This window comes from Gouania willdenowi, chromosome 15 (assembly GCF_900634775.1).
Source record: "Gouania willdenowi chromosome 15, fGouWil2.1, whole genome shotgun sequence".
NCBI classification, from domain to species: Eukaryota; Metazoa; Chordata; class Actinopteri; order Blenniiformes; family Gobiesocidae; genus Gouania; species Gouania willdenowi.
The window spans coordinates 35,900,009-35,915,487 of record NC_041058.1 but is presented as its reverse complement, the minus strand read 5'-3'; the positions used below and the strand labels follow the sequence as shown (position 1 = coordinate 35,915,487).

General features: G+C 40.7%; 1 protein-coding gene across 1 annotated transcript in view; it reads left to right on the top strand.

Moving 5' to 3' along the window:
- The window catches only part of pdzd8 (PDZ domain containing 8), a 51,536-nt gene extending 38,183 nt beyond the window's left edge, over positions 1–13,353 (top strand). Inside the window, exons 4-5 of the mRNA XM_028469250.1 lie at positions 10,080–10,242; positions 10,324–13,353. Of these exons, the coding sequence (XP_028325051.1) occupies positions 10,080–10,242; positions 10,324–12,650 (2,490 nt within the window). The 3' untranslated portion in view covers positions 12,651–13,353. The remainder of the gene's footprint in view (positions 1–10,079; positions 10,243–10,323) is intronic.
- Positions 13,354–15,479: the final 2,126 nt, after the last annotated feature.

Sequence of the window (15,479 nt, the reverse complement as noted above, 5' to 3'; positions counted from 1 at the left end):
CACATTTTTAGAACCACGGATGAACCGACCAAGAGGCATCAGATACAATAAAAACAGAACAGGTCCCAGAACAGAGCCCTGGGCTATTCCACATGACAGATCAGACACATTAGACATTACGTCATTAATAGCAACATTAAAAGTTCTTCCATTTATATAAGAGGTAAACCACTGGAGAACAGTACCAGAAAACCCATCTCAGATGTAAGTGGATAAACCAGTATACTGTGATCTACTGTATCAAAGGCAGCTGTCAGATCAAGTCAAACAAACTGTGTAACGACCAGAGTCAGTGACATCATCACGTCACTAGAAACTTTCAGAAGATCAGTTTCAGTGGAGTGGATTGATCTAAAACCAGATTAATATTTATCATAAATATCATGTTGTTCTTTGAATGAGGTCAGCTGCTTAGCACCCACTTTTTCCAGGATTTTTGAAATGAACGGAAGTTTAGATATGGGCCGGTAGTTTATAGGCTCCCCGGGATCCAGATTAGGCTTTTTAAGAATGGGATTTATTACAACATGTTTAAAAAATTTGGGGACCGAGCCAGATAAAAGTGAGAGATTAATCAGTTTTACCACCCAAGGACTGATAACGTCAAAAATATTTAAGAGCAGTAGAGTGGGAACAATGTCCACAGGGTTTCATTTTTCCCACTAAATACTGAACATCCTGTAGGTTGACAGGAGTGAAGGAGGACCATGAGCACACAGGGGCTACTGTAGTGCACAAGCTGACCAAAGGAGGAGTGATACTGGCCCTGACGTCTTGTACTTTGTTTACAAAGAATTTCAAAAAACTGTTACAGTCATCTTGCGTGTGCACCGAAACAAGAGACGGTGGAGGTGCAGCAAGGTTGTCAATAGTTTCAAACGAGACTTTGGGGTTTTTCTTATTTGGTGAAACACGATCTGAGAAATAGGCAGAGTGGGCGTGTTTTATTTTTTCATTTAGCTCCATTATCATGTCTTTAAGATGGAGTCTATGCACTTCTAATTTTGTGGCTTTCCACAAATGCTCCACCTTCCTGCAGCTTTTCCTGAAGTTAGAAATAGCTTCATTTATCCACGGACATGGTTTTTTTTTTATGAGGGCCTAGAGTGTTTTTAGCTGGAGTTACTGTGTCCAAAACAGTCAGACAATGATTATTGAAGTTTGACATAAACGAGTCAACATCAACACAACTAGAAAAGGTAGTTGAATCAAACATAGCAGAAAACCCACTGGTTGCAGCTTCATTTAGAATGTGTCTCTGTTTTTTCACAGTGGAAGTAGTCTGTGCCAGTGTAAATGACAGATTGAATAAAATACAGCAGTGGTCGCTTATTTGTAAATCCTCAATGTTTAGTTGGTCAATTTTTAAACCAAAAGAAAAGACCAAATCCAAAGTATGACTTTTAGTGTGCGTTGGACCGACACATGTACAAAGTGAAATGAATCCATAAGAGACACAAACTCAGCTGCCATAGGACAGGAAGTTATCAACATGGAGATTAAATTCACCAGTAATTAATACACTCTCCAGCTTAACAATAGATGACATGAACTCAGTTTATTCATCTAGAAATAAATGAGCAGGACCAGGCTGTCGGTAAATTAAAACAGTAAAAAGAGAGTTTGTTTCCAACCTTACACGTCTGGAGCTCTGAGTTGAAAGTGTCCGTGTCTATCAGTCTGCAGGAGAAAGAATTCCGGCACACGAGCGCCAAACCGCCTCCACGACGCGTGACCCGAGGAGTTCCAAACACGTAGCAGTCCGGAGGGCACAGTTCATTCAGATGAACATACTCATTCTCCCGCTGCCAGGTCTCCCGGACATAAAGAGTTTCCTCCTCAGGAGATGAGCTTTGTTTGCTAGCGACCTAGCATTCTGAAAGCACAGGCGTAGAGTCACTTCCTCATTAACCTGTGGAGAATTGCGGCCGAAGGCATCCGTGGTTCATCCCCCGGTGCCGGGAACGGCGTCTGTGCGACGGCGCTGCAGTGGCAGATGGCGCAGGCCGGGGTTCAGACGCACGGGAGCCACAGGCTGGATCCACCGTCGTCCGTGACCTTCCTGGAAACCAGGAGCAGTCCCGGGATTGGACCTCCCAGAGGTTTTCTATTCACAAAAACGAAGGCGTATCTTGCGCTTCTGGACAGTGCTGGGTTTTTTTCTTCATGGACACCTCTTCAGACTCGTTCCAGGCTATAAAACACCCAAAAATCATACCAAACGTGCTAAAACTGTTAATGGAGTTAACTATTGTCATTAATTTATATTTATACTCGACAGAAACGCTGAGATTACGCAAAGATTTGATGCCCAGATTTTTTCTGGACATTAATATTACATCAGATTTGGAGATTTCTGTCTCTGACCACTGGTTTATGAAGACTAATCACGTGTAAATCTAAGATTTTGTTTAGAAAAATTACTTAAAATCAAAAATAAAATAATGTTTCCACTCTGAATCACAGTTTTCCTCTTCATCTGAGTTGTTCTGTAATGATCAGATATATATACCTATCAGGATTGATCCAGACTGGTAAAGTGTGAGGCAGTCCAATAGTGTGTGTGTTACTGCTGTGTGTGTGTGTGTGTGTGTGTGTGTGATAGGAAGATGAAGATGTTCCTCTGACGGTGTGTAATAGCAGCCTTTTATCACAATGAATGTGTTCTTCAGGGGATCAAAGGAGGAGGTCTGGGTTTGTTTCCTGGAGGAAGAGCAGGGAACTTTAAAGCAGTGATAGCTGCCATTTGAACATATTAACCTTTCATTTGTTTTGTGTGGCGCTGCAGATAAAAGAGCTGAAATAGTTCAGCCTTTGCTCTCTCCCTTTGTCTTTGTTCATGTTTTCTGCTCTGAGAGAAGAAGCCAGAAGCTGCTTTGTTGTCTGAGTCGATCTTAACAAGGTTAGCGGTGCCGCCACGGCTTTAGAGCTTGGAGAACCAAAAGCACTGCTGGACAACAATTTACTGTGAACCAATAGAACCAACAGATCCAACAGAACCAACAGAACCAACAAATTAAATAAAACCAACAGATCCAATAGAACCAACAAATTCAACAGATCCAATAGAACCAACAGATCCAATAGAACCAACAGAACCAACAAATTAAAACCAACAGATCCAACAGAACCAACAATTTCAATAGAGCCAACAGAACCTATAGAACCGACAGATCCTATAGATCCAGTAGATCCAACAGAATCAGTAAAACCAACAGTTGCTCAGAAACCAACAAGTACCTGATCTACACAGAGCTGCACCTTCTACATCCTTACATTCAAACATCTATTTACACATTTGTTTTATTTGCTGGTGTAACGTTTAAAGATTTGGATAAATTGTTAAAGTGTATCAGCCAAAGCAGAGATACACAACTTTTGTCACAGTGGGCGGGGCCACAAACCTATAATCGTATTTGATCTGAGGGTCACATGATGAACATAGAATAATGATCAATCAGAGCATTAACATAAGAAACATCAAAAGCTTTGTGTGGTTTTGTATATTTGCATTTTTTGCTTTACACACAAATGTACATAAACAAAAGGTTTGTGTGTATTTGTTATTTTGTGTTTTTCTCTCGACTTTTCAGTTTTCTGTTTTTTTTCTGTCATTTTGTGTATTTTGGAGTCATTTCGAGCATTTGTTTTTGGTAAAAGTACAAATTCGGTATAAAAACCCAAAGGCCTGATAGATGAAGTCTAGCTAAAACACTGCTCAGGGTTCTTTACTATTAGTGCTACGATTAGCACATGCTAACGTGCACATGTTAGGAGCGGCTGCAGATGATGGAAGTGTGTTGTGGGCATGTAGACGAGCCCTAACATTGTGTGTGTGTGTGTGTGTGTGTTAGGATGGTTCATGACCCTCATCATGTTCTCTATGATCCTAATGCAGTGACTGGTGTTATTGAGCTTTATAGAGAAGGAGCTGCAGCTGTCTGTGTTTCCTACCATACAATTAGTGTGTGTGTGTGTGTGTGTGTGTGTGTGTGTGTGTGTGTGTGTGTGTGTGTGTGTGTGTGTGTGTGTGTGTGTGTGTGTGTGTGTGTGTGTGTGTGTGTGTGTGTGTGTGTGTGTGTGTGTGTGTGTGTGTGTGTGTGTGTGTGTGTGTGTGTGTGTGTGTGTGAGAGAGAGATGGAGCCACTGTTTGTTCTGGAGCAGAGTGGACTGACGAGTGTGTGTCGTCACAATAAGAGCAGCTGGTTACACTGGGCTGTGTGTTGATGTGATGTCACCTTCAGATAAGATAACAGCATGTTATAAACCACACTGTGATCATCTATTTATTTTATTTTTATTTATTTATTCAGTTCATTCTAAAGATTAGCTCCACTACTGTTTAAACACAGAGTTCTTGGGCGTTATCATAGATCATCAGCTTTGCTGGAAGCCGCATGTAGAACATATTAGAAAAAAGATCTAAAACTATAGACATTCCACATAGAATAAACAGTATATATTTTGTCTTACCTGGCTCAGAAAGCTGTGCCAATACATGTAAAACATATGTAGATCCATTAATCAAACTACAAAAGAGATCTTAATAAATAAAGTTGAACTCTAATCTGGACATCTACTAATGAACTGTTTAAAAAGTTAAGTTAAAAGTGTTTTATATATTTTTTATTCTGAGTAAGAAATAAAAGCCTTGCTTTTAAACTAAAAGAAGGAAAATGTAATTTAAAAGCTGTTTATATTTTTGAACAAAGTAAATGTAGAACAAATGTTATAAGATGTTTTTTACCTGTACGGTGTTAAAGTTTGGAATGATCTTGAGGATCAATTTAATTTATAAGTTTATTGTCTGTTAAAAAATTCTTTAAAAAACTTCATATTTTTCTCCTATTGATACATAAGTTGATGAATAACGCAGTACAGCATAGACATACATGCTGATGAATAGTTGACTTATGTTATAAATGTTTTAATAATTGTGTTGTATTTTGTTTATTGATTTTTGATTAGTGTTATTGATTTTATTTTATTTTTAGGAGGGGTTGGGGTGAGGGGTTGCTGGAAGTCTGTTTTGTTATTTTATTCAGTAAATAAATAAATTAATTAATTAAATTAAAAAAAACACAAGCAGTGGCTGAAATAACAGGTCGTTTATTTTATATAATTTTAAAAGAACCCTCATCAGAACCAGCAGGGTTCTACAGTGTCAGTGTGAACACTATCTGCCCTCTTCCCCTCCCCAGGTCTGATAAGCGTGCCCCATATGCGCTCCGTCACTTGATCCGCTAGCGCCCCCCCCATGTCCGCTAGGTGCCCCCCCATAAATCAGATGACAGTCAATAACAAATAAATATCATCATCAACACAGGGTTGAAGGTTTGATGCTGACCTTCACCTGAACCTTTGTCCTGTTTTTGGTCTTTTGTTAAATGTTCAAACACTCCACAGAGGAAGAAGATCTCATGCTGCAGCATTGGTTGCACGTATTAGTGTGCACTGTGGTGATCAATAATGATTGTTGATGGAGATTCTGTCTGTGGAATAGAAACAACTGACATCCACTAATGTTGTGATACCAAAATTCAGTCATTTTCATCTGTGTGTTTGGAGCTCAGAGCAGCTGATCTTATAAATAATCCATGTTTTTTTACTTTAACCAATACATCACAATCATGTCGTGGTCCTTAAAGCCTGAGAGCAGAAAACACATGAAAACACATGGTGATGGAGGGTAATTCAGCCCAGTTAACCTTAGATTCACACGTCTCTTCACGTGATGTCCTAACGTAGGATGATTATAGATTATAGTCTGAGTGTCTGTGGTTTGAGTTAAAGGATGAATGGATGAACAAAAAATTATGAAAGATCTCTACGAGGCCCAAGAGTGACCAAGCATTTATGCTGCCATCTGCAAAATGTTAAATATTCTTCACATTTTACTGTACCCTGCAAAGTAGCCTTTTTTAAATGACATGAAGTTTAATTTAGACTACTTGTGTGGCTTTTGTAAGTCCTTGGTTATCAGTGTACAGTCTGGTACAGTCTATTATCACAGTGGGGCCACAAAATGTGTTTGTTTGATCAGAGGGTCACATGATCAACCGCATTAGAATAATGAGCGATCTGAGCATTAATACAGGAAAGAACAAAGAGTTTTTATACAGTCATTTTGTGTTTTTCTCTCATTCTGTGTATGTTTGTTGTCTTGCTCATTGTGAAGCATTTTATACATTTCTGTCGTCCTTTAGTGTAGTTTTCCTGTAAAATAATGTGTATTTTAGAGTCATATTGTGTATTTTTGTACGTCATTTAGCATTTTTTGGTGTCATTTTTGTATATTTCTGTTGTCGTTTTGCTTGTTTGTTAGTACTGTGGGTTTGCAGAGTCATTTTTTGTGTTTTCTAGTCTTTTAATGTGTTTTAATTGTGATTTTCTGTAATTTAAAATTTTAATAATAGTAATTTTTTGTAATGCTCATGTTTTGTCTTTTTTTCTGTCATTTTGTACATTTACTTTGAGGGCCGCATAAAAGTAGACAGTGGGCCGCCAGTTGCCCATGTCTGGTTTAGTGTAGCATGTGCCGGGGGGTGGGGCTGTAATCTCATTGGATGCCTGATAGTATCTTGATGATCAGCTTTAGTTTTATGGCTAAACATCCTGTTTGATCTTGTGTGTGTGTGTGTGTGTGTGTGTGTGTGTGTGTGTGTGTGTGTGTGTGTGTGTGTGTGTGTGTGTGTGTGTGTGTGTGTGTGTGTGTGTGTGTGTGTGTGTGTGTGTGTGTGTGTGTGTGTGTGTGTGTGTGTGTGTGTGTGTGTGTGTGTGTGTGTGTGTGTGTGTGTGTGTGTGTGTGTGTGTGTGTGTGTGCGTGCGTGCGTGTGTGTGTGTGATAATTGGGCTAAATGTGAACTATTTGACTCACTGTATGAACTACTACTACTGTACTCCCGTTAGATTTAATAGTTTTTTTATGTTCTACATTTTCTATTTTTTTGTGTTTTTCCTTCAAAATACGTTAATATATATCATCACTAAAAATATACAGTGTCTATTGAATAATTACTGAACAATTGGTGAAAATTTCCACATTTTTTAGACCTAATTGCGTGGGTCATTTGGTGAAGTGACTTCATGTGGACTAGTTGTAGACATCTCTAACCAATAACCACTATCACATGTTATAACGGCTCGTCATACGTGCTTTACCTTTGTCCTGTTCTTCAGAAACCAGCAGCTCTATAACTGATGATGTTTTCTAGTCCAGGTGTTATTGTCTCTGAATGAGTTACTCAGAGTTTAGTGAGCCTGTATAGATCATATGCTTATTTAGGGCTAACCGTAACTCAATCACTGCCTTCAGCAGAGCTGTTATAAATGACAGCAGAGGAAATTACAGGCATTCGTCTTTGTCGACTCCCATCACTGTGCCCTTTCCTTTCCTCTCTCCTAAACCACCACACCTGTACTCTCTTTGTCCTCATCTCCATTTTTCCCTTCCAGCCCATTTAGCTGTTATTTTCTAAACTCCAAACCATCCTACCCAGGCTTATTTCTTGTGACATGGACCAGTCCCAGTTGGAATTGACATAAATTGCACATTTGTGTATCCAGTCACTCTCCCACTCCTACGCTAGCCCAGGTGTGTTGGTAGAAGTGGAGCGTGTGCAGTAGCTGTGATAACACAGCTGGTCCACACTCTTCTTTCTCTCTGTACAATCGTACAAACTCATTCACTCAGGCAATATTTTCACTTTTCTAAATCCTTTTCAAAGGATTAGAGTTTTTAACGTTTATTAGTCTGAGGCTCATTGTGTTTAACGGTACATTGTTACTGGTAAACATGGATGAAGCACAGAAAGTGAATGGTTCAACTCCTATTATCCAAGGGGTCATTTTGACCCCTTCAGTATTTATTATTTAAAAAAAAAAAATGTATCTTCATATTTCATCACATTTCCTAATTTGATGGGTATAATTGATTAACCTCTCAGCCCTATAAACTATAGAAGTTATAACTGTAGCTAACCCACATTCAGAACCAAATACCACAGCACACACACCAGGACATTATGTTCAAAAAGGGAAAAGTCAACAACTCTGCAAACTCTGCCTTTTTCCACTGTTGTGAGTCACATAATAAACACAGATCTCTATAATAAGTGACTACATGAAAGTACAGGCTGAGCTGAATCCACTGATATACAGGTCGGGTATGTTACGTACCAAAACAACGCCACAAAAATCAGAAAATACACAGTGATGACAAATGGTGTCTTACCTTTGTTGTTTATTATCAAAAGATAATGTCATTATGTATAAACTGCCATTTCACAGTCGAGAAATCCGTCCAATGAGTGCACAGAGCTTGTGCTTAAAATTGCCAGTCCCTCCTTTAACCAGCTCTGATACGAATAAAGGTCTTCGTTTTCTGTAACGAAGCAAAAGAGCTTGAATTTGAAAAACAAGGCATTTTCCGTTTTTTCGTTTTGGAAACAAATATCAAATGTGGTTTTTTTTTCATTTTTCATGTTTTTGTTACATAATGAAAAACGAATGAACGAATGATACACGGATTCTAAAGCCACTCCCATAGTGTTTGATATCACCAATTTCTACAGGTTCTGAGCTTTCCAACACTGTCAATTATTCTGATTGGTCAAAGCATTGCTGAATAACAGCCATGTGTAACTGCATCAAAGAGTGGAACAGCATTACGCATGATACAGCAGAAACCTGGATAAATGTGTTTATTTCAAACCAAATTGAAACACCTCGTGGTGAAACATAAGACTAACAATAATTGGAATCAATTTGACTGACATATTGCAGTTACACACTTGTTTACAAACTTGTGGAAAAATCTGGCACAGTTGTGGCAAAATGAGCTTCAGCCTGAACTTTTTTTCATACAAAAACATGTTTATCTTTGACCTAAGATAAGATAATCCTTCATTGATCTCACAATGGAGAAATTCACTTGTTACATTTGGCATAAAGTCACTCAGGGTGTGCAGAATATGCAAGAAATGTGCAGTTAAATAGTAAAAAGAGGTATCTTATGTACAGTAGGTAAAAGCAAACATCTTGAGGGGATGTAGTTATAACAATTGGGGAATAAGAATAAATACAAATGGAATAAAACAGACTATACAAACCAGAGTATCAAGGTGCAAAGTTTACAGTTTCTTTATTATGATCACCAAATTTGCTGCAGTTGATGTCCATACATTAGTTCTAATGTTTCTGCTTTTATAGCCTTCGCTAATGACAATTGGCTTTATATTTGATGTAAATCTCAATTATTTTTTTTTGAGCGGTCTACAGATTTGTTTGTAAAACATGATTTATTGTCACACTATCACAGATTTAATAAAATTTGCCATGTAGATTATGTAGAAGCTTAACATTTTTTTTTATTTGTTATGAGTATGTGTTTTTTGGAGGAAACTTTCCCACATTGTGTGTGTGCGTCCGTCCTACTAATCACACCTGCAAAAGTAGATCTGATAGTTTCCGCGCTGTGGAGGACAGTGGATTCTTGTTATCTGAAGTGGTAAATAAATGTCTATTACAGGAAAATCAGGGGGGAGGGGGGTGGCACTAACATCAATCACTACAGTTAATTCTGAGAGTCATGAATGTTCACCCCAAATTAGAAAAGATTTGGATGAAAGATTTTCCAGATCCACTAACTTTAAAACTGAAAGTTTGACCTGATGGTGGCACTGCTGGAAAGGTCAAAGGTCATATCATCACCACAACCAATAGGGTTCATACTCTAGTGCTCATTTATGTTGTCAGTAATTTTGAGAAGATTTGGATGAAAACTATTCAAAATAATAGTTTGTCCTGATGGTGGCGCTAGAGAACAAGTCAAGGGTTATCAAGGGATTATTTATGAATTCAACAAATAAACAAAGTGTCTGACACTAAAACTTGGTCAATGATTTTCTGAAAATAATTTTTTGGAGACAAATATCCTTGGGGTCAGATTGACCCCCCAAGGGTAAAATGTTATTGATATTTGAGGATAATGGGAGGGTTAACTCCTGATGGATTAGAGATGATCTTGAATTAGAGATTAACCTATCACGTCCTTTTTTCTCTGTGACATTCCTGCACAGACGGAGGTTATCAAGGGACCAAGTGGAAATGTGGGAATGACGTTCCGGCACGTTCCTGCGAGTGAAGGAGACGCAGTGCACGTCAGTATCGAGACGGTCATGCCCTACTCGCCTGCAGCCACTGCAGACCTGCAGAAGGGCGATCGTCTGATTGCCATCGGAGGTTTGAGACCCATCACTACTAAACATGTTGTTTATGGTGATATCTACATTCTAAACGTGTTCTTCTTGCCTTTGTTGACAGGTGTCAAAGTAACGTCCTCTGTTCAAGTGCCGAAGCTGTTGAAGCAGGCTGGGGACCGGGTGCTGGTCCTGTACGAGAGACCAGTTCGTCACCACACTTCTTCCTCCTCAGGAAGTTTGAGAATCCTGCAGGAGGGGTTTGGGCAGCTCGAGGAAACGGCTTTTATTCCCCCACCAGGCGGTTATGAAGAAGAACCCGCCTCCATAACCACTGTCTCTGACATGTCCGACCACAAAGATTTGGAAGAGTTTGAAGATTTGATAGTGGAGTCCAAACCAAGCCAGACTGCTGGATCTAACAGCACCACCACCAATCCCAGTGACACCAAGGAGGAGTTCTTACTGTCAGTAAACCAAAGCCCCAAAAGAACTGTCGCCAACTTGGCCTCGAAGCCCCTCGGTACCATATCACCTATTCTCAATCGCAAGCTGAACCTGGTGGGTATTCAGTCCCCTCTAAAACCCAAAGAGTCCCCCAAGCCCTCACCCCATAAAACCAGTAGTGACACAGGGGAGGGGCTTCCTCGTCCAACTCTCCCCCCTCCCCCACCTCCCTCTCGTCCCCCTGTTCCCCCAAGACCTCAGATACGGCTCACGTCGTCATCGGAGGCAAGCTCGTTGGAAGGTGTGGATTCTGTTGCAACTACGACCACGACTTCCCCCGTCTGCACTTTTGAAAAATCTCCTGAAAAAGTATCGTCCCCTGGCGTGGGTGAAGACAGGCCTGAGAGGGCGAGTGTAAAGTTGTGTGGAAAGCCCAGCGAATCCAGTGACGAGATCCTTGGTCCTTCCACCATGACCAACATTAACAACAAGGCAGACCAAGCCAAGGACAAAGTTTCTGAAAGCTCCTGCAGTACACATGATAGCCTGGATGACCACTTTCTTTGGGAGTCTCCTGAAACCATGTTTCGTAACCAGAGCGGATGCTGGTCCAAAGCCTCTGTGGTGTTTGAGGTGGAGAGCAATCACAAGTACCTTAACGTGGCTCTGTGGTGCAAAGATCCCTTTAAGCTAGGCAGTCTGCTGTGCCTCGGTCATGTTAGCCTGCAGCTGGAGCACATAGCCCTTGAATGTATGGCTACATCCTCAGCAGAGTACCAGAGCACCTTTAGGTTAGGTGCCCCTGAACCCCGAGCTAACATCAGCCGCACTGCGCTTCGCAGCTTGAGCACCCACAAGGGCTTCAACGAGAAGTTATGTTACGGAGATGTTACACTGAACTTCTGTTACATATCGGAGGGAGAGGCGGACTATTGTGGAGGTTTGGTGGAAAGGGAGCAGGAGGGGTGCCTTAATGAAGAGGACTTCAGGGACCGGGAGAGCGAGCCCAACCCTTCAGCAACGCGGGACGATCTGACCTACAGCGCCATGCAGTTAACAGAGGTCCGCAGAACTTCACACAACTTCCAAGACACCCAGTTTCAGAACCCCACCTGGTGCGAGTACTGCAAAAAGAAAGTCTGGACCAAGGCAGCATCGCAGTGCATCCTCTGCGCCTACGTTTGCCACAAGAAGTGCCAGGACAAGTGCCTCGCCGAAAACCCGAACTGTGTGGCAGCGTCTGAACGCCGGGGAGCTGACCCTGAAGCAAAGTCCTCCCTAAACAGGGCCACCACTGGCCTCACGCGTCACATTATAAACACCAGCTCCCGTTTGCTCAACCTGCGACAGGTGCCCAAAACCAGACTTGTTGAGCAGGTGAGTGACATTGTGCCTGGAACAGTGGAGCCCTCACCAAAGCAGACGCCCAACACCTCCGATAATGAGAGTAGTGACACGGAGACGTACACAAGCAGCGCCAGTCCCTCCAAGCAGCCCGCTGGGACCAGTGGCAGCGCCAAGCTGGTACGCAAAGAAGGCGGCTTGGACGACAGCGTCTTTATTGCCGTCAAGGAGATCGGACGCGACCTGTACAGGGGGCTACCCACGGACGAGCGTTTCCAGAAGCTGGAGCTAATGCTGGACAAGCTGCAGCAGGAGATTGACCAGGAGCTGGAACACAACAACGCTTTGCTGTTAGAGGAGAGGGAGGCCACGGACACGCGCCGCAAAGCACTGATCGGTACCGCCCTCGTCAAGTCAGGGGAGAGACTTCAGGCCCTGACCCTCCTGACCATCCACTACCGAGCTGGCATCGAGGACTTGGAGTCAGTGGAGAGCACATCGCCCTCAGAGCAACACGGCTTTAAAGGCAAAGGAGAAGGTCTGGAGGACGAGGCCTTAATGGGGACTGAGGTGTATGACAGTGACACGTGTAGCCCTGGGGAGGGGCAGCTCCTCGATGACATCACGGAGGAGCAGATCTGTGTGGAGGCTCTCCACTAACGTCAGGAGAGGGTGGAATCATCGTGCTTTTGCTTCCTTTTTCACGTTAAGAAACTAAGAGTGGGTTTTGGGGTTTCAGACGTGCATCGTTAACGGTCAGAAACTAAGGGTTGGTGTCACAGTCACCGTGTGCTGCTCTATCACGTGCTCGGTTCTAAAGGGAACGTCCTCTGCCCTCTGTAGTGCTGCACATCCATTACTTCTCACCTCCTGTGATGCTTTCTTGGTATTGTGAGCTTTTTAAACTGGTTTGTGTTTTGATCTCTAACGACTGGGTGTGGCTGCAAAACGTGGAAAAGTTACGCCTCAAAGTTCTTTAAAACCCTTTAATTTTGATGTTTTTTCTCTTTGTGTTTGTTTAAAATGAAGTTTTTAAGTTGTTTCAGATGCAGAACCTTCTGCTCTGGACTGTTACATTTAACAGAGGGCCTGTACCTATATATGTTTTATGCTGAAAGCACCTTGTTGTTCTTTACCACAGGTAGATTTTAAAAGGACTTAACTTGATTACAATATTTATTGAGATTTCTGCATCTGCTTACTTGTAACTCGTCCTTCAATGTGATCAAGCCACTGTTTTCTTCCTTTGGTGAGTCATTTGGTGTTGATTATAAGTTTGGGTGTTGTTAGTTCTTGTTATGAAGGTTTGTTTTGTTTTCCAATGAATAATGAACGTTTCTTATTAAAAACAGCTCTTTAATAACATTTGGCAAATTCTATTTTTCATTGTATTTCTCTTCAAAAAGATGAACAGAAGGCATTTATGTGTAGGAGAACAAGGGTTTTAAATGAAAGGGTTTAGATTATGCCAGGGTGCCATCTAAGATTTTATTTTTAAGTGTTCCAGATAAGTTTTAAATATTAAGTCAATACCTTTCCCTGTTAGGTGGGTCCTTCTGGCTTATTAGCGGTCTAATAAATCATAATGTTAATAAAAACAGCAGGTACATTTTGTGCATTTTTTATATAGGTGAAGTGATTACAATGTTCAGGCAAGCATAATGATGACAGGCAATTTCACAAATATTCAAATATTACTACTGACTGACTAATTATTTAAATTTTGTAAACCAATTTAAGGTATGTACATATTCTGAGTTGGAGGTTTGATGAGTGTAGATGGTTTTTGTTTGGGTTTTTATGTAATATAAGAGGGAGTGATGGAAAAATAGGAATACAGTAATACAATTTTAGCTTCACCCAGACAGAAGGGTTCTTTCCATCCTAATGGCTCGACTCATGAAGACGCTGTCTGGGGCTTTTCTTCTGCCGCAGCGTCTGGAGATGAGGCTGGTCTTTCCCACAGTAGATCTCTGGATCACGCGCTAGAGTTTGTTTAAAGTTACTTGTTGCACAGTTATAAAAATTTGGTTCAAAAGATGAAAAAGTTTAGATTATTTCAAAATAAAAGTAAAAGTTAGTGAAATCTGAGGCGGCATAAAGCCCAACCTCGATAAAACACAGCTCACACTTTCATGTTTGAGATGAGGCTGTGTGTGTGTGTGTGTGTGTGTGTGTGTGTGTGTGTGTGTGTGTGTGTGTGTGTGTGTGTGTGTGTGTGTGTGTGTGTGTGTGTGTGTGTGTGTGTGTGTGTGTGTGTGTGTGTGTGTGTGTGTGTGTGTGTGTGTGTGTGTGTGTGTGTGTGTGTGTGTGTGTGTGTGTGTGTGTGTGTGTGCGTGCGTGCGTGCGCGCATCCCAGAGAAATGGTTTTTTGACTCTTAAGGTTTAGCTCCTGCAAATGACCATTATGAATACATCAATTTATTATTCACACTGTACTAAATAAACTCTAGAAAATACCTGTTCCCATGGTTACACTCTACTTTTTTACCCAAAAAGACCCAAAATAAACGCTTTGGTAAAGTATGTGGTGAAGTTCCACTAGGTAATTTTTTTATAATGCAGGTTCTATTGATGATTTTCTGCATGTTTCCTTTTCCTTTCCACTCCGTTACCATCAACCGTATCCATGGAAACCCCAGAACTACTTTTGATGTGAATGTTTAAAAAACCAATGAAGGACATTGAGTAGTAGCTCAGTGTGTGATGGTTGTGACCAACGTTTATGTTGTCCACTCCACTCCGTTACCATAGAAACACCTTCATCATTCAAGCCCATGTTAATCATTATTACAGGAAAAACCTTTAATCTGAATAATTTTTTTTTTTATATATATATTAGTTTTTGGACATTTTTTTTCTGTTTTCCAGAGTCATTTTTTTCTGACAATTTTTTCCTCTGAGGAGGAAACCCAGGCTACAACTATGAAGGTATTTTCATCAGTCTCCTGATGGTAACCATAGTAACCACGTCTCAATCCACTTCATGGAACATGTCATATGTGTCCAACTGATCCTAGAGAACGTGTCTATGTCCCACAGATCTGGATGTTCTTTAATTCTGAACAACCACATAGTCCTCAGTTATAGACTCATTGTAATGACATCAATATTATGGATTAAATATATAATATTAAATATATCTCCCAGAGAGTTGAAAGTACATTTTAACAAATTTAAGAAGTCGGCCATGTTTTCTCTCAGTAAAGAAATAAATGTATCTGTTGTTTCAAATTCCATCTAAGCTCAGAAAATAAATAGTCCAAAAAAACTTTTTTTTTTTTTTAAATAGCCAGAAAAACAAACCAAAAAAATAAATAATTCACAACTGGGTTTTAAATCAATACGCTTCCATACTAATGTGTGTTGAACATGGGGTTGAATGATGAAGGTCTTTTTGTGGTAACGGATTGAAGTGGACAACATGAAAGTTGGTCATCATACGCTTCCGTACATTAGGAAGAATTCAGCACTGCTGATGCTAACAGC